The 23,800-nt window shown below is 30.1% G+C and overlaps 5 protein-coding genes across 15 annotated transcripts in view; 3 read left to right on the forward strand and 2 right to left on the reverse strand.

Annotated features, from left to right (window-relative positions):
• Positions 1-7,158, reverse strand: part of LOC100645991 — a 30,135-nt gene extending 22,977 nt beyond the window's left edge. The window contains exon 1 of the mRNA XM_012310754.3: positions 6,370-7,158. The gene's annotated coding sequence lies outside the window, so the exon portion shown is untranslated. The remainder of the gene's footprint in view (positions 1-6,369) is intronic.
• Positions 7,159-7,627: 469 nt separating this feature from the next.
• LOC100646785 (non-histone chromosomal protein 6) lies at positions 7,628-8,781 on the forward strand. 2 transcript variants are annotated; one of them, XM_003396940.4, is made up of 4 exons: positions 7,628-7,818; positions 7,904-7,974; positions 8,116-8,461; positions 8,538-8,781. In XM_003396940.4, exons 1-4 carry the CDS (start codon positions 7,720-7,722, stop codon positions 8,646-8,648), a joined length of 627 nt encoding a protein of 208 aa, XP_003396988.1. In that variant the 5' UTR covers positions 7,628-7,719; the 3' UTR covers positions 8,649-8,781. The 2 variants fall into 2 exon arrangements, with proteins under 2 accessions (XP_003396988.1, XP_020719554.1); XM_020863895.2 differs by lacking the exon at positions 7,904-7,974 and having other exon boundaries at positions 7,628-7,799.
• Positions 8,629-23,724, reverse strand: LOC100646589 (hydroxyacylglutathione hydrolase, mitochondrial). 10 transcript variants are annotated; one of them, XM_048407559.1, is made up of 11 exons: positions 23,028-23,155; positions 22,721-22,880; positions 22,430-22,551; positions 22,219-22,348; positions 21,685-22,059; positions 21,428-21,605; positions 9,869-9,984; positions 9,633-9,716; positions 9,374-9,542; positions 9,202-9,305; positions 8,629-9,119 (listed from the first exon to the last, which is right to left on the reverse strand). In XM_048407559.1, the coding sequence occupies exons 2-11, from the start codon at positions 22,757-22,759 to the stop codon at positions 8,847-8,849; spliced, it is 1,590 nt and encodes a 529-aa protein (XP_048263516.1). In that variant the 5' UTR covers positions 22,760-22,880; positions 23,028-23,155; the 3' UTR covers positions 8,629-8,846. The 10 variants fall into 10 exon arrangements, with proteins under 10 accessions (XP_048263516.1, XP_048263514.1, XP_048263511.1 ...); XM_048407557.1 differs by having other exon boundaries at positions 9,374-9,716; positions 22,264-22,348; positions 23,028-23,152; XM_048407554.1 differs by having other exon boundaries at positions 9,374-9,716; positions 23,028-23,152.
• On the forward strand, positions 10,985-13,183 carry LOC100646469 (ATP-dependent DNA helicase Q1). The gene is made up of 2 exons (XM_012310756.3): positions 10,985-11,119; positions 11,297-13,183. The coding sequence occupies exons 1-2, from the start codon at positions 11,032-11,034 to the stop codon at positions 13,036-13,038; spliced, it is 1,830 nt and encodes a 609-aa protein (XP_012166146.1). The 5' UTR covers positions 10,985-11,031; the 3' UTR covers positions 13,039-13,183.
• Positions 14,282-19,281, forward strand: LOC100646226 (TBC1 domain family member 16). Its single transcript, XM_012310759.3, has 5 exons — positions 14,282-15,515; positions 15,594-15,933; positions 16,001-16,426; positions 16,551-16,844; positions 16,933-19,281. The coding sequence occupies exons 1-5, from the start codon at positions 14,648-14,650 to the stop codon at positions 17,315-17,317; spliced, it is 2,313 nt and encodes a 770-aa protein (XP_012166149.1). The 5' UTR covers positions 14,282-14,647; the 3' UTR covers positions 17,318-19,281.
• Positions 23,725-23,800: the final 76 nt, after the last annotated feature.

The raw sequence follows: 23,800 nt of genomic DNA on the forward strand, positions 1-23,800 counted from the left end.
ACTCTAACACGTTTTAGTACTGATAAAATTTTAACTATTTACTTTGTTTTTAAAATGATCGTTAGATTTATGATTGGGAAAATATGAGAAGGAAAATATTGTACACGAATATAGAATGGAATCGAATTGCAGGAAAAAACGATACCTTCGCTTTTTGATTTAGATCATCGAGTTCCTCGAAACTGATTCCACATGCAAAGTGTCGATCCAAGTTGTCAGGTGTTCGAGAGAAAAGACTTGTATGTCGTGAAAAGTTATCCCGCCATATTTGAGTTTCATGCTCGAGGAAACTCAAAAACAATTTATCGTTTCGCATATTGCAAATTTCTCGCATTTTGTATTAATTAAATCAAACAATTACATTTTGTATCTTAAATGAGGAATTGTTTAAACAATCGTACATTATAATATACACGATGGAATTTAATTTACTGCGAAATTGTATCATTGATTTATAAATGTTATATTATTTAAACAAATACCGCGAAATTCCTGAAAAATAAATAGATATATTATAAAAATGGACGGTCATAAAATGTTTATTTTTGTAATATGTTTTTGAAACAAGTGATTATGATATTTAATAATGCCGAGGAAATTTCCAAAAAAAAGTAACACAGTAACTGTAATATCATTTATCATGAGACAGCAAACACAAGTGACACTCGCGTGCAACATCTTGAACAAACGTATACGAATTTGCATCAGACATTGGCCTATACCAATGAGATTTCTCATCTACGAATTTTCAATTATTTAATTATTTAATCTATTCATTTAATTATTAATTATTTGTAATTATATATATATATAAAAATGAACATTTTGTCAAATATGAAATATACGCAGAATGTTGAATAGCACGAAACACTGAAAAACGAATAAATGAAAAAATGTACAAACAGGAAACTTGCTCTTGCTTAATATTTATACAATATTATAATATAAAAAATCATATTGATAACCTGCCAATAAAATGAATACAGAAAGTTCAACGTATAATCTATAGTAATATAATACAATCATCATAGCGTTCATACACAATACAGTAAACTACTTGTAGAAACACACGTAATCAGGAAATAATCGCGAATCTGCACAAACTATTGCAAAGTAATCGAATTAGTCATGTGCGAGATAGACGTACTACGTATTAGAATTTACAAATCTAATAGCTCATATTTCTATTATTCGTATAATCTTTGACTATCATTAAAGCGAAGCTAAGCATTAAGTAAGTCTTTTTCTATAAGCACGCTGGCCAATTTCGATAATACCTCGTAATATAGAATGTTAATGAAATTAATGTCGAATCGATAGTGTCGAAATTCGTTAAATCGATGAATGCAGGAAAAAATGAAAATTATTGATCGTCGTTCGCTCTGAAATACGTACGCGATCGCATTTAATATTACCGCAAAGTGTAAAGTCGTTTTCGATTAAATAAAAATGTAGTACAGTAATACCAATAGCATAGAACAGTCTCGTTGAAAGGTTAAAAGTATGATAAGATAACTCGTGGCAGCGAACTTTACTAAAATTCCTCAATTTTCCCCAACTAATACAAGTTTATCTGCGATGAGGAAACGATATATATTATACATGCGATACTTGCGAAAAATCTGCTTCATCGACACTTGGCTTAGAGAATAATAATCCTATCGACACAATACAAAAACGTATAAATAAGGGTGTTAGAAGTCGAAAAACATTTCACAATTTTCTGCAGATTATCAGAAATGTGCATAAATACGATAAATAATATGTATGTGAAAACTATTTGCGTTTAATTTGTTGAAAAGTGAATAAAAGATGATAAATCATGAATTTTTTTTCATTTTCTTGCCAAATTGTACATTGCCATAAGTAAATCGATTTAAAGGCGTCTTTCGAGCGGGTATATATATTATTTTTACAAATATACTGAAGCAAAACGGAGGTCATTTGGAAAACCGAAAAGCAAGCGGAAACAAAGATTATTATCGTTATTATATCTACAAATCTTTAAAAATTCTAACAGGATTCTTAATATTTCGAACCTGATATAATTTTGATAGAAAATCGTCAAGCTATAAAAGTAGTACTTATCGTAATAAAATTCTTTTTAAATGTGGAAACTCTCTAATCGCTTCGCGTAAAAAAATTTCGTTTTATACAAAAGTCTGGAGATCAGGGGCGAGCTGGGACTTAAATTTTTTTTACCAGAAGATTACCAGCATGACCAGCCGTCCGTTTTTAGTTCATTAATTAAATTCTGCGTAGAGAGACACCAAAACCCTGCCGGCCCACCAGAAATTTTCCCAAACCGATAGCTAGTCAGCCCACCCTAGCCCGAAATATTAAACTTTATCATGTATTTTATTTATTTTATTTATTTTATGTATTTATCACGGAACAAGGAAATTAACTAAATCTATAAATATTACACTCGAAAAAATTCTTAAAATCCCCAAAATATATGAAACGATCAAGTTCAAGATAATTATTTGATAAAAGTAGAGTCGCTTTATCCGAAACTTGGAACGATCGCGATTCAAAAGTTATGACAAAAGGAAGCTTGTACTTACATCGCATTAAGTCGAATTATGGTAGCATGTTCTCATCATAGAAGTGAGAAATATAAACGTTGAATTGCTACTAACAATGAATCAATATCGTATAGGGGAAACAACTTAAATCAAACGCAATGCAATTTTCTTTCTCTCGTAACTTTTGAACCGTGATTCCCAAGCTTCGAACAAAGTGCGTTTACTCAGGGCCCTTTTCTTTACGACACATCGAAAAATCAAGGGTGTTGCAGCCCTTTTTCTCTAGTTTTACTGATTATTCTAGTAAAATTTTTGTAATTTAATAAAATAGCGGATAAATCAGGAGAATTTTGCGATCGCACGAACAAGGAAGTAGTATCATTTCGCTACACGTGTAAGTCTCACGAATGTAAGAGAGTCAACCTTTCGAAGGATCGAAAAGTTGCGAATCAACGAAGCGGTATCATAATACCGCGAAACATTGGCGCGTAATTAGGTCGTGGTTACAAGAGAACGTTAGAAACCTTTAAAACGACTCTTCCTCGCCGAGAAAGAGCACGAAGATCCCTCGAGAAGCCTGCATTGCGGATCTTTGCATCACACGGGACACATTGTTACATCGCGAGTCTTCTTTGGTTAGGGAATAGGGAAATCTTCGACTTGAATAAGCGTTCGCTGAATTTGTTCAAACTTGTACAACTTCTACGATTATTTGCAAAAGGGTAATCCTACATTTGTTAAGGTAAGCTCCTATGCCAGAATGTTGTTTGACAACGAGGCAAATAATTGCTAGACTGCAGATTTTTATACAAATGCATATTTTCGTCAATGTAACGAAGAAAACGAAAAATGGAAAAGGAATTAATTAATAAATATCACGATGGTGCATTGCTTACTTTGGATAGATTTTACATAATTTTGAACATTATCCTTTGTATCCTTGAATTTCACGTAGTTTAGTAATTATTAGACTGCCAATTTTTATACATTTATGCGAAGTTTAAAAATGCAAAAGCACGCAGAATGTGTATAACACATAAAAATATCTGTATATAATATGTTACATTTTTTTTTTTTAGTTGTGTCCATAAAAATATGAATTTGCATAAATGTCCGCGGTCTAATAATTACGATTAATATTTTTATATATGTGTAATAGGTCTTTCTATGTTAATCTGAAATCTAGAAACTAATAATTGTTATAAACAGATTTGTTAGCCCTATTTGTTACCAGCCAGAATGGTATATTACTAAAATGTAACGGTACGTTATTCAATGTAAAGGGTCGTATAATAATAAACTTTGATCCATTTAGTTATTACTACTTGAATAATTTATTTTAATAATTTTATTAAATTTTAATAATTCATTCAACTTATACATATCGATATGAGTTCAATAACCTACAACGCAATAGTATCCAAATATCATTTAAATATAAAATTAAAGAAATTTTTTGTAGCTTTTAGAAAAATATTTCCTTTATAACTCGTTATTTATTTTATATGAGATTTATTATCAAAGATTATATTATTTCACAGAAATTTAATAACAAGACATAAACATTCTTCAATATCTTCAAATTATTTTGTTGTTACTCTCTTTCGACTTCTTACCTTTCAATCTCTCTGAAAAAGCTTTAAATATCGCTTAAATTTCTTTTTCGACGAGAAAAAAGACGAAAATAGAAGCTCTATCGTATACGTATAACCGTGAATCTACAACAAAAGACTAACGAGCATCGTTCATCCCTTACTCAGGATCATAAAGTAGACACGTGTATTGTGTATCGTGTATATTTATTGCCGGAGAAGAGAACGACATAAATTGAAAAACGCGCTTCCTCCTACCTTGCTTAATTATGTAAATGATCGCATTAAGAAAATTCTAACGACAAATTATCATTTATTATTTTATGTTATTCGTTCTCTTACAAACATTTTAGTATAGGTTTCTTTTTTATCTAAAAGCTTCTATTTTATTCGTCTTATTTATCGAAGCTTTTTTAATCTAATTTTCCTTTAAACTTTTTGTATTATTTACAAATTTACAGTTAAAAGAAATGCGATTTCTTAATTCGAATGAACAAGTCGTGTGAAAAAGAAGCTTTTAAGTAAAAAGGCAAAGTAAATTAAAAAAGTTTGTAAACAATATTTTGAGGAATAATAATAAACAAAGTTGGGTAGACAAATTTTATTTTAATCGAGAATTTTTTAGGGAAACGATTCAAACGATACTATAAAGTGATCAATTACAATGCAGAAACACGTGTTATCAGTTAATAATATTCACACATGAACGAAGAATGCAAGGCTGAATCACATAAATTGTTTGCCTATTCGTGAAAATATATTAATTCATTCGTATTTATTCCTATCAAATGCTAGATAACAAACGCATATAGAATAGTAGCTGTTATCTTAGATCCCTGTAATAATGATAGAGTATTTAGAAGTTCTTTTATACCATTTTTTAATTCTACAACAATGTAACTATTTAAATTTTGTTTAGTGTTATAATACTTAGTTTGTGTGTTACAAACTTATATTGATTGACTTTTATTTCTGAAACTCCTATTTTTATACATTTGGCTTTATTCTTCAAATAAGAAAAATATATTTTATATTTTATATTTTATATTTTAATGCTTATATATATATATTACTTTTATAAAATTTATCTTTTACAAATTACAATTTCAATGTATCCCTTAAACAATACAATCTTTTCGTTTACACTATAAATTTAGTATCAAGATAAAATATCGAAAAACATCCTATTTCTATATTACGATGTCGTATATTATATCAATGGTATCTTAAAATAACGTATCAATTGTAATATATCAATGTATCAATTTATCGGTATTCAATGTTATTCGCTAAATTTCACATGATTCATATACGGTAAATTTTTATTGTATTGTTCTGATAATTTTTTATTGAATCATTTACAGATTTGCTTGTAAACTTATAATTGAAATTCATGCGCTTCATCGATGACTTCGTCTTACAGTCATACCGAACTAGCGATACAAATATAACGCGTCTAAACTTAACAAGAACCCGTTAAATGTCATGAAGTAACCGCCACGGTAACATGACTATTTCCAGTAATAAAATTCTATTAACTATTTGAATTTCACATTACATGATAAAATATTCAATGACACAATAGCGTCGTACTAAAAACAATGAATTATTCAAAATAAAGTAACATTCTCCAAAAAACTAGCTTTTCATTTTCTCTTCGGATAGAAATTACTTTTGAAGCATCGCCGCATAACGTAATTGAACTTTTTCTGTAAATAGAAACTAAAGGCAAAGATATTTTATTGTAAACAAAGAAATATTTCATTTTATCTATTCTGAAGATAAAATGATTAAATTTGTAATAGGTACATTGCTTCTAAAATTACATCACCGTATAATACAACCGAACCTTTTCGATAAACAGAACTAAATGCAAAGACATTTTATTACAGGCAAAAAAAAAAACAAACTTAATCTTCTCTGCTCTGAAGGTAAGATGACGTTAAACATCTATAATAGGTACGTTACTCCTAAAATTATAAGAACATTAACCTGTTATATTTGACAGATATAATTAACCACAAACAGCGACAGTACAATAATTGTAAACAAAATAAGCATCAGCTGATCAGCTGATCGTGTTACCATAACCGCAATGGCTGCTATTGATCTCGCAGCAAGCTCTTTCGCACGCGCGTGCTGCGTTAAAACCCCTTCTACCCATTTCTACGCACGCGAGTAAATCTTGTCTAACGTCTTGTGCTCGGTTTCTGTTGACGAATAAAAATGTTTTCGGCATTAGTACTCACCAAAAGTCGACCTGGCGAACTGGAGCGAATGCTAAAAAACTGCTACACACTCCATAGTACGCGCGGGAAACAATAACTTAACGATTTAATTGACAAAAAAATAACTTATTATAACACACGAAAAATAAGTAAAGCACGCTCGAGGGAAATGTATCTGTATGAAGACAGGTGTAATGACACGGCTACTGATACAGAAAGGACACGCTGATTTGACACTGGAATGTAAAATGCGAGATTTCGAGAAGCGAGCAAAGAAAGTATAACGCGATAGGGAGAACGATATGTGTTTTGACCGTGTCTCAAGTCCAGGGTGAATTGTGATTAGTTGCGCATGTGTATCGACGCAACCCTTCTTTCGTAACTTCCATTGGTCGTTTTAAGAGACAGGGACGACGCAGTCTGTGGCGCAAAGTAGAGAAGGATCAAAAGAAATGCAAAATTCCATTACAATACCATTTTTTCCTTTCTCTTTTTTAATTCTTCGTTCCTAGGTTCTTTATTTTGAGTAATTTGAAATATTTTATTTGAATTTCCTTCTTTTCATGCTACAGACTTATTTGCAAAGCATAAATTGTATAAAGATAATTGTATATTTCACAGTAATATCCAAAACAATAGAATTTTGTTTTCTCATCTGCTCTAATTTTTATCAGATATTATTGCGATTGTTGTGATATACATAATTGTTCCCACTCGCACGAATGTGCAGAATATGCTTGAAAATAATGGACATTATGATTGTATATAAATCAACTATTTATCCTTATTCTTATAGAAGATTTTACCTTACGAGATTATCAACATAAAGTACGTATTTACCAAATGTATTATTAAATAATGTAACGAAATAAATTGTACGTACATACATATAGTATGTGATCTAAGTTTTATTATTATTCAAATATTATTTGTTAGAATTAAATAGAAATTTTCTAACCCTTCAAAGTTAACTTTCTAAGAGTTTAATAACGTATGAATATTAGACAATTTTTTGTCATTATAAATATGGTATGTTACAGTTTATATCTGTATAGATTTCTAATTTTTATTACTTTAAATTTGATTAACTTTAAATATTAATTAAACAATAAAGATTCGTTAATTTTACTAAATTAATAAACAGCTGTATGGTTTTTACAGATGAATAATGTAATTAATATATTTTTCATTTATAAATATGTATGTATGAGATGATAAAGTTATTAACTTATTGATAAGAAATATTTATACTAGCGGCACCTATCATATTACTGCTGTATTATGGTAAATAAATGTGCTGAATCTGTCGACATGATACAAAAACAATGTGAAAAAAATACTGATTTTATTTAATTAAAACAGGCAATTAAAATGTCAGACGAATCAGAATATGATGTAGAACCAGAAGAATTTGATATTTATAAACGAAAGTATCAATTCCTACTAGATAGGTGTGAAGTTTTACAACAGGTTTATGTTTGATTTTGATATTCTGTATTTTACAAAGTGATTTATTTATATGCAAGAAATGAAACTATTGACTTTTTAATTATAGGAAAATGAGAGATTAGTTTATCGTATCCAACGTGTTAGAAAACTTCTTAAACGTACAAGAAAGGAAAAGAAGTTAGTTTAATTTCTAGGTTATATATTGAATATTACAAATATATTTATTATTTATTTTTAAAATAATAACTAATATACCTGTTTTGTATCTCATTACATACCGTTAGCATGATTTGTTAAAATATTTCTTTTATATTTTAGATTTTTAATTGATCGTTTGGATCAACATGGTGACCGTTGGCGAGAAGCACCTATGGGAGTACTTGAAGAAAACAATGTATTTCAAGTAACACCTAAGCCAGAGAAAGGCCCAAAAGCCACTGCTCATAATTCTAAAGAAGAGAAAACTAAGAAAGGAACAAAACGGAAAGGTGCAAAAACAGATCCCAATGCTCCAAAAAGACCAGCAAACCCATTCTTTCAGTTCTGTCAAGAACAAAGACCCCGTGTTATGGAACGCTTAGCCGGAGAACCAGAACCAAGCAAACAAGAACTCACTAGACAACTTGCAACTACTTGGAAATCTCTCAGTTCAGAAGATAAAAAGGTTTGTACTAACAAAGAAGTCGTGTGCATCTTTCTAATATTTGAACTAAGATATTTATCGTACATGTCTTTTTTAGGTATATTACGACATGTATGAACGATCCAAAGAGAAATACGTTGCTGAAATGCAAATTTATAACAAAAAATCGGAAGACACGCCAAATCATATGTCTTTAAATATAACATAGTATTTGTGTATTTAAGATAATGATATTTATAAATACGTAATTTATAATCATATATTTGCACATATGTCAATATTTATGTATAGAAAGTCAAAGCAAAATTTTATAAATAAAATGAACAAAAATTATTTAGGAAGAACATTGTACATTAATTAAAAAAAGCATGTAACCATCACTGATTTCTTTGTAACAATGATAAATTTATGCCTTAAAATTATCCTTCTCCCTTCTAAGGAATGCCATAGTTTGTATTGGATCTTTTTGTTCAGTGTGGTCCATAACAGATTGTTCGTGAACTCGCATAAATGGGTTTGTGAATTTCTCTTCCTGAATAGTGCTTGGCACAGTAGGATTATTCTTTTCACGTTGTATACGAACCCATTCTATCTTTTGGCGAATTGCTTCATTTTCTGGCTCCACGTGTTTTCCAAATTTTAAATTATTTCCTGTGTACTCATGGCCACAATATACTTTCTATAAAATATCCAAAATATATCCTTCTTACTTTAATCAGTGATTATTTCAAATGGAGATCTAAATATGATTATATACTTACAGTTTCATTAGGTAACGATCCCAAAATTTCTATAAGTGCTTTGTACATTTGTTCTGCAGTACCTTCAAAGAATCTACCACAGCCACCAGCAAAAAGTGTATCACCTGCAGATTAATATTTATTATCTTTTGATTAACTTATAAACAACTAAGTACGTAATTTATATTTGTACCTGTAAATACTGCTGGTGATTCTTGATCTCCTGTAATGTAATAACAGATATGTCCGCTAGTGTGACATGGTGTTGCTAGGCATCGAACTTGTAATTTTCCAATGTTGAAAGTATCATTGTGTTTTACTTTACATGTTAGTGCCTCTATTCTATCATCTCCACCATATACCTGAAGGTTATTAAATTTTTTACACAAATTTGCATTTCCTCCAGCATGATCCCAGTGGTGATGAGTGGTTAAAACTTTTGTTAAACACACGTTATTTTGTTGAACTGCACACGCAACACTGTCAGGATCAACAGGATCAACAATTGCAGCTTCCTGCGACGCTTCATCGATAATCTTATAAAATTACAAAACTTAATGTTAAATAAATTTCATAATAAATTATCATCAGCATCATTATTATGAAATAATAATAATTTGTAATTTTAAATAGAAATAGCAAATGAAAACTTAATAATCAAAAGAGGAAAAAGTAAAAAAATACCCACTAGATACATGTAATTATCTTGGAGTGCAGGTAATATTTGAACCTTCATGTTGTCTTGATTTATTATTATAGAATTGCAATGTCTTGCATAAAAACCATTGGTTGAAATACTTTTGGCTAAAAAAAATGAAAGCGCTTGTATTTAATATTGAAATTTAATGTATACAATAAAATGTATGTGCACTCTATTGAGACTGTATAGTCTGTTATCATATAAAAGTGAAAACATCATTTTCTTTCTTATCTTTCCCACATGTGCAATATCATTGATATATACCTTGGATCAAACAACAATCTGCAAAATCTATATTTAGACCTCTGAATTAAATTGATATACAACGTAATGTTTAAAATTTAATAGCATATGTAGAATAATATTTATATAAGTATATATATATATATATATATATATATATATATATATATATATATATATATATTGTAAAATGATATTTGTAAAACAGTTGTATATTAAAGTAAACAGTAATTTTAATATTTGAACATTATATGTATTCAAATACTTACAAATATGGAAATTTATTTATCTTTAACTACTTTATGATTATATCTTGGATAAAAAATTTTCATATTAAATGAAAATCTAATTTTATATTAAAACACAATATTTATAAAAGTAATATTTTTCTAAAGTAAAAATATTGATAAAGATCGTACAAATTCTAAAATCTGAAGTATAAAAATAATAAAATAAAGATATCTACAAGTTTCTTTGAAAATATAATAAGAAAAAGGAGTACCCCTAAAATACAAAGATGTTAATGTGTTTTCGAGCCAAGAGGGACAAGCACGATACATTGCATTAAACATGGCTTATTATATTTAATATCGAGACTAAATCACGTTTTTTTTGTGCATTAGATTACTTAATATCACACACTAACAATATGTGCAACGTTACTTGCCTGATCCCTACGTAGTACTACTAAAAAACAACTGGACTCAGCTGATCGGTACGATGTAATTCTGATAGAAACTGTTATGTTAGGTTACATACAGCGTTGTATGAACCATCGTTGACACATGAATGTGTACATTTTATATTATAGCATAATTTAACTAAACAGCACTTGTTATTTACTAGTAGAATACAAAGCAATCTTCTTTGCTATTGTCATATGTAAATATCTTCTTAATTTATTTACTATGTCTGCGAGCAGTTCGAAAGAAATAACTGTAGACAATGAAAATCAAGGTCAGAATGAAATAATAACTATAGATGGTGAAGATCAAGGTTTGTTATTGTTTTATGATATTAAAGACAATATTTTTTCAAAAATAAATAAATTTGGAATGTTACGCTTCATGATCGTTATTATTATTATTCATATCAATGTATTTATATATGGTTCTTTGTTATGTTCACATTTTAGGTTTCTAAGATTATTTGTTATAATTATTCTTTTTTTAGACAATGAAAAAGACGAAATTACAGCTATTGACTTTGAATTGAAACAGATCGAATATGAAATGCAAAAGCTTGAAGATCGTAAACAGATTTTAATTCAACGTAAGGAAAAGCTAAAGGATGATGCACTTTTGAAAAGAAGTCTCTCTGTATCAAAGAAGGATTGGACAAAAGAAGATTTTAGTTGGTCCAAAGATCTGAGAAAAGCTTTAAAGGATGTTTTTAAAATAGATAAATTAAGAGAATTACAACTACCAACTATGAATGCAATTATGTCGAATGTAGATGTTATTTTAATTATGCCCACAGGTGGTGGTAAAAGTTTGTGTTATCAGTTACCTGCTGTTATTAGTAAAGGTATTACAATAGTAGTATCACCATTAATATCACTCATGGAAGATCAGTTACATGGATTACAAAAACATAATGTAAAAGCTAGAATGTTAAGTGCCAAAGGTAGTAAAGAAAATGTAAAAGTCATAATGAATGCACTGGTGGATAAGAAATCTGATCTTAAATTAATTTATGTTACACCAGAGTACATGGCAAAATCTAATCGCTTTATGAACAAATTGCAAAAAGCCTTTGAAATGAAACGTTTAGATTGTTTTGCAATAGATGAAGTGCATTGTTGCAGTCAGTGGGGTCATGATTTTAGGCCTGATTATAAATTTTTAGGAATCCTAAAGTCTATGTTTCCAGGTGTGCCAGTATTAGGTCTAACAGCCACTGCACCAGCTAAAATTATTGTGGATATTCAGAAGATGTTAGATATTCAAGGTTGTCTAGTTTTAAGAGCTACTTTTAATAGACCAAATTTATTTTACGAAGTTCGACGAAAACCAACAGATAAAGAGACATGCTTAGCTATGATAGAAAATTTATTAAAAAATAGATTTAAGGATAAATCTGGCATAATTTATACAACTACTATCAAAGATGCAGAACAATTGACAACTGATTTAAGAGCATTGGGCTTGAAAGTTGGATGTTATCATGCAATGTTAGAGGCAGACTATAGATCAGAAGTATATTCTAAATGGATATCAGGAAAATACCAAGCTGTAGTTGCCACTATCGCGTTTGGATTAGGTATAGATAAACCAGATGTAAGATTTGTTATTCATCATTGCATTTCAAAATCAATGGAGAACTTTTATCAAGAAAGTGGACGTGCTGGTAGAGATGGAAAAAAGGCTGTGTCCATAGTATTATATAGATTACTAGATGTATTTAAATTAAGCACAATGGTGTTTCAAGATAAAGTTGGTTTACAAAATTTGTACAAAATGCTAGAATATTGTTTAGATCAAACATCATGTAGACGTAGTTTGATCGCAGTACACTTTGAAGAATCTTGGACTAGAAGTGATTGTGCGGAAATGTGTGATCATTGTCGGAAACCTAAAGAGAGTAAACAAGTGAATATAGCTCCTTATTGTAGACATTTATATCAATTCATGACCAGAGCAGTACAAAATGAAACCAGATTGACTGCCTTAAAGCTTATAGATGCCTGGTATGGTAAAGGTGCCACAACATTAAGAGTATCCTCTGTACCAATACCAAAATTCACAAGAGAATCAGGAGAAGCTATAATAGGACATTTACTCGGAAACGGTTATTTACAAGAAGATTTTCATTTCTCTGCATATTCTACAATTTCCTATTTAAAACGTGGACCCAAAGCAGCATTAGCACTGGACAATACTCACGAAATACTTTTTAATTATGAATTGCACTAATCTATATAAATATATTATGATCTGTGATATAGTAATAAGTTTTTCATTATCAAAAAGACACATGCCATTAAGTAAACAGAACACCATTTGTAACTTTTAAATGTTCCTAATCATCAACAATATATTTTATGTATATCATTGTCAATGATATTTTATATAACACTTATGATATCTTGAGTTTAAAATAGTTTGTAAAATGATAATCGTACTCTACATGTATGTTATACATTTCATACATTTTTATAATCAATAACAAAAAGTTTTTTTTATCAGTATTCATAGAAAAGAAAGTTCTTAGAAAATAATAAAAACGATTTTTGATATAAATATATTATTTCATTTCTAAATAGTTTTAGGTAATTTAAGACATATATTTTTACGAAATTATTTAGCTTATATTTTAAATATACTTGAAATAATCGTTGGTAAGTTAGAAACGAAGGTCGCTCATAAAAATATTTTTTTAAATGAAATTACAAATACAAGACACGAGTTCTTTTTACGAAATCGAGAGCAAATAATTCAAACTTAATAAAAGGAGAAAAATCAATAAAAACCATATGTACAACGCTAGACAACGTTATGTCGGTAGCTCGGATAGTAAGCCAACCACCAGGTTCACGATCAGATGGAAATATTGATCCTGGATAAGGGGCATCTGTATTCTGTCTGTTGGCAAACACGTTTTACTAAAGTACTAAGCAGCGGGTTGATATTAGATTTGTAATTCATTTATCGTTAGAAATCCAACAATGAAATAAATAAGGAACGCCGCGTAACAGTGATCTATTACGAGTGATCGTAACGGGCGCTCCGCATTTGAGAAAATACTTGGGGTTTTCATTCAAAATTCGATTATATATGTCTACAACGAATAGTGACGTGCCGATGATACATCTTTCATTCATGAATCCATTCAAGTGAAAGTTAAGTCGATTAACTTTTTTTCAAGAATTTTAAACGAAGGAATGTTAGAAAATGGAATCTTGACGATCTCTGATATTTTGACAAAGAATTTTAACAACATATTATCTTCGTAGTACAAGGATAATAAAGAACAGGTAAAGACGAGAGACTTAAGTGATTGAGATGCATGCTTCTCCATATGTGTGCACATTTTATCGGTTCTATGTATATATCAAAGCTAATTGGTGTGATAACATGCATGCATGCTTAAATAAGCCTATGGCAACAGGAAACATTACAGGAAAAGAAATCAGTTCATTATAGCATTTCGATGCAGGTCTATTCGCGCGCTTCTGCGCGACGAAGTTTCACCACTGCAGTTCTGATGCTCTCTAGAAACACCAAGTATTCCATAGATATTGTCTAAAAATTGTCAGAAAAAAGAAATAGTGAAATTGGAACTGTTAACTTAATACTGTGTTCTCCAGTGTCAAGAGTCAGATTGTATTCGTACGGATTCGTTATAATTGCACATAATACTTTGTAATCACTTTAACGATCGTCATTCGGGTATCGTTATAACCCCGCGACGATTTAATATTGTCTAAAGGCCATTTTAATTACACAAACGCAAAAATCCTCGCACCGCTCTCTAATAAAATTTACTAGATGACTTATATGTACCGATCTGCCTTAAAGGAAGATGCCTCTGCCAAATATTCTGAAAAAGGCAAGCAGTTATATTTTAGGCGATTGTAATCAGGACAATCGTCGTACTATGTACCAGGATGGCGAAGCATTATTTTGCAAGAATAACGTATGCGTTCACCCACCAACTTTAATGAGACAGAACTCCGATGTGGTACATCATCCCGGTTATATGGCCATAACCTGTAGGTTTAATAAAAATTCTAATGTACCAACTCTACATCTCAGTTGGATCCCGAATAGTACACTCCGTAAACATCCCACTACGTTAGAGAATTTAAGCGTGAAGAAGCCGGACTGCGCTACTCATCGAGACACCGACATAAGCTCTCATCATTCCCAAATATCAGAGGAAAGTTGTGACTTAAAATGTGAATACGAAAATGCTGAAAAGGTTGACGTTTGTTTAGAAGTAAAGGAACCTATTAATTGCGGAGATTGTGAACGCGTTTGTTCTGGTGGTTTCCCACGAAGTGCACGTCTCGAAGGTGACGATACGAAAAACGATGACGGAGAAAGCATATGTGATCATCAAACTCTGCTTGCGTCAGAAGTTAAAGAGACTCCAAATGTCAATATCAATCGGGAAACAAACTATCATCGGTCTGACAGTTTATCGTCTACTATACATGAAGAAAGTGATCACAGCATCGGTTTGAATCAATTACGTTCTCAATCTCTGAATTTGAAACATGACGAGAATCAACAGTGTAAAGATAAAAAAGTTTCTGAATCGCATGAAAATGATGGAATAAGTATCGACGAAGAAATGAGATATCCTTATTGTGATGATACTAGTCTGAAAAGCCGTAGCATGTCATTAACCTCTACATGTAGCTTATCGGTTGGTGTATCTTCAGAAGGTACTTAGTTTATTAGTTTGATTATTTTTTTTATTAAACTGTAGTTGTTGTTAACGTGTAAAATTTGTTTCTTCGTAGCTGAAGAAATCCCATCATGGATGAGATCACCTGAACTTTTAGCTTTACAGCATAACCTCACATTCCCTGAAAGTGCAACAGCTTCACCAGTGACATTACGTAGAGCACATAGATGTAGAAGGTTTTCAGTGGATCTCAGCGAAATGAGATCCTTAAGATTGTTTTTTGCTGATCCAGCTTGTACTTCTGGTCAATTAGTAGTTGCAAGTAGAGAGAGCCAATACAAGATTCTACATTTCCATCATGGTGGGTTAGACAGACTGGCAGCTACTTTACATCAATGGCACCAATTGCTTTATCCACGCTTAGATACAGACGCTGAGGAGACACTTCCATATAGGTAGAATCTAATTAATGAAAACACAATTAATGTTTTACTAAATACTCACAATTTTTCTATAATTCAGGCATTTCATGGTATGTCGGCCAGAGGTAAGTCGTGATGAACTACACCCAGAGGAGGGACAAGTACCGATGATTACATCGCTAGCTTGGAAGGATTTATTAAATGAGAGAGGTCAGGTAGAGGATGATCTTGCCCTTCGTAAAGGAATATTTTTTGGTGGACTAGAACCTGCATTAAGGAAAATTGTGTGGCCCTTCCTTCTTCATTGTTATTCATATCAAAGTACCTATGAAGATAGAGAACATATTGATGCCATTCGTAGACAGGAGTATGAGGAAATACAAAAACGTAGACTGAGTATGGGCCCAGAACAAGCAGACTATTTCTGGAGAAATGTGGTGTGTATTGTAGAAAAAGATGTTGTTCGTACTGACAGAGGAAATCCTTATTATGCTGGAGAGGATAATCCAAACATTGAAATAATGAAGTATGTTTGTATAACAATAATCATTTAATTTTTCAATTTATACTTTATATATATTTTATACTTTTATGCTAATTTTCAAATATATATTGTTACTATTAACACTATCGTATTTTACCTTTTACAGAAATATTCTGTTAAATTATGCAGTTTATAATGCCCGATTAGGATATACTCAAGGTATGTCTGATTTATTGGCTCCTTTATTAGCTGAACTTAATTCCGAAATCGAAGCATTTTGGTGCTTTGCTGGCTTAATGCAAAGATCTGTGGCTGTGTGTACGCCTACTGATGTAGATATGGACAGAAATTTATGTTACTTAAGGGAATTAGTTAGAATAATGGTACCAGACTTTTATGCACATCTACAAAAACATACGGATGCCCTGGAGCTTCTATTTTGTCATAGATGGATACTCTTGTAAATACAAATTTTATAATTATAATTTATAATTATAAAAAATTTATAATTGTATACAGATTCATTTCTAATAATATATATTTTACAGATGTTTAAAACGTGAATTTCCTACCGAAGTAGCGTTAATAATGTGGGAAGCTTGTTGGGTAAATTATTTAACCGACCATTTTCATCTATTTCTTTGTCTTGCTATAATGTGTGTTTATGCAGATGATGTAATAGCTCAAGACCTGAGAACAGACGAGATGCTATTGCATTTTAGTTCTTTAGCTATGTATATGGATGGAAATCTCATATTGAGAAAGGCAAGAGGCCTACTTCATCATTTTCGTCAACTTGTACGTTTACCATGCACATTAGCAGGGCTTTGCCGACAATGCGGCCCCGGAATGTGGGATAGCACACATGATCCCGTTATAGAATGCGTAGATCATAATGATGCACCCTGTCCATACTTGAACAATTATGAATAACGACCTAACTTAATGAAAGTGAGAAAAGTATCCTATTGTTAAAGCTTTCAAATTATTCTTACGTTAACTAATCAAATTAAATGCTGCTCCGATATAACATAAATAAGTTATATAAATCGCAGTTGATTAAATGTTGTAAGTAATAACAGATGTTAATGAAAGTATAATATTTGACTCACTGTTTGTACGATTACGTAATATCATGAACGGAAAGGACATATATTTATATTATCACGAATCTTATTTGCGTAACTTCATAACTTATAAATGCTAATTCAAAAATACGTGGCAAATTAAGTTCGGTAATCAATAAGAAATGAAAGACATATCTTAAAATTTAACATTCAACTGATTCCAATTTAAAGAAATTACAAAAGGTTTTAATGATGATGTATCTACAACTTCTGTAAAACAAAAAAGTATTCTATACTAAATAATTAGGTAGGATTTCAACGATTATGACGAGTTTTAACCGAAAACCTGTAGTACAATTAAAGACTGATGACCAAAGAAGAATGGAGTAGTATAAGCATTTTGGCTTTGAAACCTCCAGACAAAAAGAAGCTTTTTCACTGCACAAACATTATGCTATTTATTTAACACAATTGAAAATGTGCCATCGTTCAGCTTTCAAATACAAATTTCACGAGTTGTGATCTGAAAATAAAAATCGTATCCGATATCAACAAAAAGAAAATCAAACGTAATTCGATGTAAGTATCGCGTAAAAATTTATTATAAGTCCGTTTAAATTTCTTGCGGTCAATTAATGATACACGTGTTCACTTTGGGGTATTCATTTATGCGATGTTTTTAGTATCTTTCTATGAAACAAATTTCTATTTATTGTATATTCATTATAAATAATCTATTATCTTTTAATATATAGTACCTTAAATTTTTTTACATTCAACATTTTATAGTAAGCCTGTAACGATGATTTATACATAGATGATATGTATAAACGTCTTTTACTCATCGATTTTTTTTACCTTATTTTGGTAACCCAAAGTGTTTTTACTAGTCTATTTGCTCACAAAAGTATAAAATCGAAGAAATAATTCGTTCTATATTTCAAATTCTTTGATCTTTTTTTGTATAAAATAAATATTCTCCATTGAATAAATGTATACAGAGACAATGATTTGTATGATATCTTACAACTTAAGGAAATAAACTTTAATAAAGATAATCGACAGAGTTGTAAAGATTTCATACAAATAAAATAATGCTTTTATTGTGCCACCTTATGTTGTTAGACTATTACAGAGAAATCTATTCGTGTTAAAATTTCTTCTGCTAAGTATAATATATAAGTAATGTATGAATAAATAGAAATATGTATATACAGAATATATTATGTATGTACAGATTATATATATATATATATACATATGTAATGAATATATTCACGAATAACATTAATTAGTCTATTTGCTATTCGTGAATAACGAATAAATCGAATTTATTCGTGACCTCTTTCTTCGTTAGTCAAAATATACTTTCGCCGAACTGATTGCTGTAACTTTGCTGTTACCTTCGCCCGGCACTTCTATAAACATTTTAGCGAAAAACTTTTTCTATAATACATGATTAATGCCGTTTGAATATTAAAATGTTCAAAATCAATTAGAAAACGTGTAAACAAGAAATTCACCCTATGAAAATTAATATTGCTTCGGCAGAGATAGTAACATTGAGTAACTCAGTGAAATCAATGATATCAAATTTACTTTATTATAGTTTTAGTAATATTAGTCATTAGTATTAAAGGATGATTTTAAATATGCCCGTTTATTTTCTTTCAAATTAAAAATATATGTAATATAACAGATTAATTATCTATATATCGTATATCTTAATAGTATACAATTTTGTAATGAATCTCTTTAATTGCGATTTAATCTTAGTCAGAAAATGCTTAAAATTTGTTACAAATATAAGTATTGTGTGAAAATTATAAATACTTCTATTGATATTTTTTCGATGGTGAACATCGCGTCCTTACCTCTGCTGCCAATGAAAAATTTTGAACGTTCCAAATTTGAACATGAATTTGGAGGCATCCCCAACCCATCCAACGTATAAAAAAACGTAGTAAGCCTTCATATATGCTCTAGGCGCCCACCCGCTAATGATATTAAATCATGTCTTTTTCAAGCTCTGTTTGAAACATTTTTTGCATGAAGCCATGAAGTAAGGTTTTCACTCTATATATATATATAAAAGTAAATCAATGTAAATTTATATAATCAGTTCTTTATTTTTCTGTTTATTTTTAGAAAATATATGTGTACACATTTTATATATTTACATACTATATTTGTATAAGTACACGGTATGAGAGGCATATTGCGAATACTTTGTTGGCAATTATATACCATATACATATAAAAATATGTTCTGTGATATACAAATCAAATTTATACAATCAACAACAATCATTTAATCTGCCTAATATTTTCTATGCACATAAAAAATAAAGTATGCTAGAAAATTTTTAAAATAAATTCTTTCTTGATGTATCATACAGGCCTTCGATAGTTTTGCACATACATTTATTTATTGTACGAGTCTACAGATTAAAATATACCTTCATACCGTTGAAATAGTGGACAAAATATTATTAGTTGGCCACCAAATATCACTTAGTTGAAAGACATTTATGTACAGTAAAAACTGTATTAAGAGTGGCATATTCTCTATTGAATAAAAATATACAAAAGATATTATATAAAAGTTTACAACATAAATTAAATGTATTCATTCGGCTTGTACGAGATTAATCCTGACTTGTGCCAGTGTATTGTCAGTTTATTATGACACATTGTGTCATAATGTATTCTTATTATCATAATTAGTATTATTATCACTATTAATACCATATTTTCTCTTATATGATGGAGAAGATAATATTCTAATAATGATGCCAAAGTGTGAAAAGTTGTATGAAGGTGTCTTATTATCAAGGACAATTGCTCAGTTGTTCTACCTTCTACAATTATTCTATAACACATTTTAAATAATAAATATTTACTAATATTTTAAAGGTACTTTTTCTTCTCATTGGTAACTTATTATTTGAGTTACTGTTAAAAGCTTCATGTATTTTAAGAATGATTTTAACGTAAACATTAAAATCACTAGTATCACAATTTTCCTTTTACATGTAGTAAATGACCAATTTCAAATCCAATGATATCATTTTAGATATGCTCTAGATTTCGCAGATCTAAAAGACAAAACAATTCAAGTATGCACCATTATTTAACCCTTCCCTCTTTTTTAAATCCTCGATTTAGTATTTCATAAGATTTCTATCCTAAAGGTACGCTTATAGAATAGAAATGAATTTGTATAAAATTGACGGATACTAAAATCATGCAAGCAATGGCCCAAATTATAACAAAAATTAGCCAACAATTACTGGAAAATGGGCTTGCAAATTTATTGACGACACCAAGACCTATAAGTCTATTTGTTTTTTGTCTGGCATAATATACTAAAAATGTTGGAATCAAATATTGAATTCCTGCTCCGGCATATGATCCTGTAATTCCCACTAATATCGATAAGTCTTTGATACTCATAGCAATCATATACGGAGGCAGTATTGCCAATATTGGGAAGACAATTTTACGAAGACACAAATGTGATGTGTCATCGCTGAGGAACAATGATTGTAGATTATTCCTAAGGGTGATGGCTATGATAGGAAAGCTTGTACTTAAAGTAAATACTGGAAAAAGCGACAAAAAATATTCTATAAGAATAATAAAAATATTGTTACTTTTGGAACAATCTCCAGATCCGCGGGGGCTAAAATCTAAGGTGTAAAGATCGTCCAAATGTTCGAAAGCGAATGCTCCAGTTAGTGCCAGTAAGAGATAAAAAGATGCTATTAATAAATAGTCCAATGCCAAAGATCGGGTCAAAGTAGACTTATTTGCGATTGGAGCGATCAATGCAGGTAAAGAATGGTGACACATAAATGAATAAATGCAAGCACCAAATAAGCTAGGTATACCTGAAATACGCATATGCAACAAATTTATTTAGTTAAATACTAAAAATATATACATATTTTTATAGTTATGTGGATAAACTTACCCATGATATTTGCAGCTGGAGGATCTCCTTGCGCACCATGAATGATTAAATTTTTTAAAGCATATACAATCATGATAGTGAATGCAAGCCATCGCATTCCTGAAGTTAAGAGTTGAAGATATTTAGTCTTTTGAATATTAAAGAATACAAAAGGACCCAGCAATAATATAAATGTAGTCTGAAAATGATACTTATTATCACTGTATGAGAAAACAATAATTGTTGAGGTATATACCAGCAACTCTGTTTATACATACAAGGAATATTCTATATGCATCTGCCCGATCCAGAGCAAATTCTTCCCAACATGGTTCAGTATCTGGTATTGTAGAATTGCATGTAAAATTTGCCGGTTGATAAGTACAAACAACATCAGCTAAGGTTTTTGCTACAGCTGCACCATATATACTTAAATCTCCATAAAGATATATAGCAAAACATAAATAGAATAATGTTGTACCAAATTTATTAAAAAAAATTGATGCCATTTGCCCCATTTCTATTTTATCACGTATTACATAATATCGGTATGTCATGTCTGCACAATCAGGACTACTTGAAAATGGTGTAACAAGAGGTGTATCTTCAGAATCTGAATTTGAAGGACCGGATTCACCTAATGTTTGAAGTACCTACAATTAAAACATAACATAAAATAGCACATATTTTAAGTAAAAATGATCTCAAATGGCTAACAGAGCAGGATATATAGCCTATTTTATACAAAAAATATAATGCTATTGAAAAGAAAAATCATCATAGACAGCACAACATAGGAAAAGTCTAAAAACCTCAGACTCTGACTCGTTGATAGATGAATCTTGAGAAAGACATACACGTTTTCGATGTTGAATGTGTCGCCATGCTACTATAGCATTGGCAGATGCCATTACCTCGATCACAAATGTAACAGTGATAAAACTGTAAAAACAAAACAATATACATATATATAATTAAGTCTTGAAACTGATTAATTAAAGTATATAGGTTTTATAGATATACCTTATAAATGCTAGTATTAAAATAACACTTAATCCAAGAGCCCATCCTGCCTGACTAAAAACAGCGGGTAATGTTAAAGCTCCTGTTCCAACAATTAAGTTAAAAACGTATATAAGACCAACCTGAAATGCACATTAATAACAAAACTACATATATATAGAAAACAAAAGTCTTAAAGTAGCAACAAGTCATTCATTCAATAACCGAGAAAGGTTTTGTTTACGGCCAAAGGTTATGTGATATCAGAATATGTCAAAATTATAAAATCTATAACACCGATTATAAACTTACCCATGTTGAATATTGATCACTTGAATTTTGCTCGGGCATTTTGGTTAAAGTTATAAATTAACATGAAATAGTTTGCTCGAGCTTACAGGTACCACTGCCATGTATCATTGGCCTAACTATCGCTTTGTACTTTTCCAGTAATGATTCGAGAGCAACTGTACTAAGAACGTAAAAAACGTCAACACAAAGTCTCTTTATTTTTTTCCTCCTTAATATACTATATACTTTAGTTATCTTATTATTTAAATACAATCTTATCATAAATTTTACTCATTTGTTATTAAAGATTTTAGAATTAAATATTTACCGTGCAAAAGATGCGACAATTAAAATTTAAATTTAAATTCATATCAAATATATGTATCCTTCCTTCCATTTGATAGTATGCGCTGCAGCTGATTTTATGAGTCGAGTGCATTGTGCTGCCATCTAATTGCAATTTAAATATGATCACTAACAAAGGCAATGTAAATATTGCTGCTATCATTGCTACACATTAAAATTATATGCGCTTATTATTATCATATATATGTATATATTATATCTAAATACTTTGCAGTATCTATGTTATGACACCGTTATTTAAGTTAAAATCTTTGTCATTTTGTTCAGTAAATAGAAGACTATCACAATTCGATGATGTAGCGAGTTTATTAAAAATTGATACATAATTATGAGAAGTTACTTAAAAAAAACTTACTTTACAAATAAAATCATTTCTTCATTAGTTGGAGGTTGAGTCGAATATTTCATAAAGCAGTATTATTAAATATATAAATACAATATACTGATAAAATGCCTCTGCTACGAAATTTTAAATAAAATTTGGTGACTCGAATAATGGCATTTTTATAAAAAGAACAGATACCATTTCATTAAAAATAATTTTTATTCGACCGAAAATATAAACCTAATTCTTAGTGTAATATAAACTTTTTACCACAAATCTTACGTTACAATAATGAATAACGCCAAACGGTACAAAAGCTACGTTATATATAAAACTACATGAATTCATGTTAAATGAAATAAGTGATTAATTTCTTTTTTTTCTTTCTAGCTCAGATTAACTACGATGTA

The sequence above is a fragment of the Bombus terrestris genome, chromosome 7 (genome assembly GCF_910591885.1).
Source record: "Bombus terrestris chromosome 7, iyBomTerr1.2, whole genome shotgun sequence".
NCBI classification, from domain to species: Eukaryota; Metazoa; Arthropoda; class Insecta; order Hymenoptera; family Apidae; genus Bombus; species Bombus terrestris.

Excerpts from the sequence above, each read along its gene's own strand:
- LOC100646226 (XM_012310759.3), top strand. The coding sequence starts at position 14,648 with ATGCCTCTGCCAAATATTCTGAAAAAGGCAAGCAGTTATATTTTAGGC. Across the intron at positions 15,934-16,000 it reads GAGGAGACACTTCCATATAG|GCATTTCATGGTATGTCGGC; the intron begins GTAGAATCTAAT and ends TCTATAATTCAG. Across the intron at positions 16,427-16,550 it reads CCAAACATTGAAATAATGAA|AAATATTCTGTTAAATTATG; the intron begins GTATGTTTGTAT and ends TACCTTTTACAG.
- LOC100646469 (XM_012310756.3), top strand. The coding sequence starts at position 11,032 with ATGTCTGCGAGCAGTTCGAAAGAAATAACTGTAGACAATGAAAATCAA. Across the intron at positions 11,120-11,296 it reads TATAGATGGTGAAGATCAAG|ACAATGAAAAAGACGAAATT; the intron begins GTTTGTTATTGT and ends TTCTTTTTTTAG.
- LOC100646785 (XM_003396940.4), top strand. The coding sequence starts at position 7,720 with ATGTCAGACGAATCAGAATATGATGTAGAACCAGAAGAATTTGATATT. Across the intron at positions 7,819-7,903 it reads GGTGTGAAGTTTTACAACAG|GAAAATGAGAGATTAGTTTA; the intron begins GTTTATGTTTGA and ends TTTTAATTATAG. Across the intron at positions 7,975-8,115 it reads CGTACAAGAAAGGAAAAGAA|ATTTTTAATTGATCGTTTGG; the intron begins GTTAGTTTAATT and ends TTTATATTTTAG.
- LOC100646589 (XM_048407554.1), bottom strand. The coding sequence starts at position 22,759 with ATGCCCGAGCAAAATTCAAGTGATCAATATTCAACATGG. Across the intron at positions 22,060-22,218 it reads TCAACGAGTCAGAGTCTGAG|GTACTTCAAACATTAGGTGA; the intron begins GTTTTTAGACTT and ends TTTTAATTGTAG. Across the intron at positions 9,985-21,427 it reads TCCAGCTGCAAATATCATGG|CCAAAAGTATTTCAACCAAT; the intron begins GTAAGTTTATCC and ends CATTTTTTTTAG.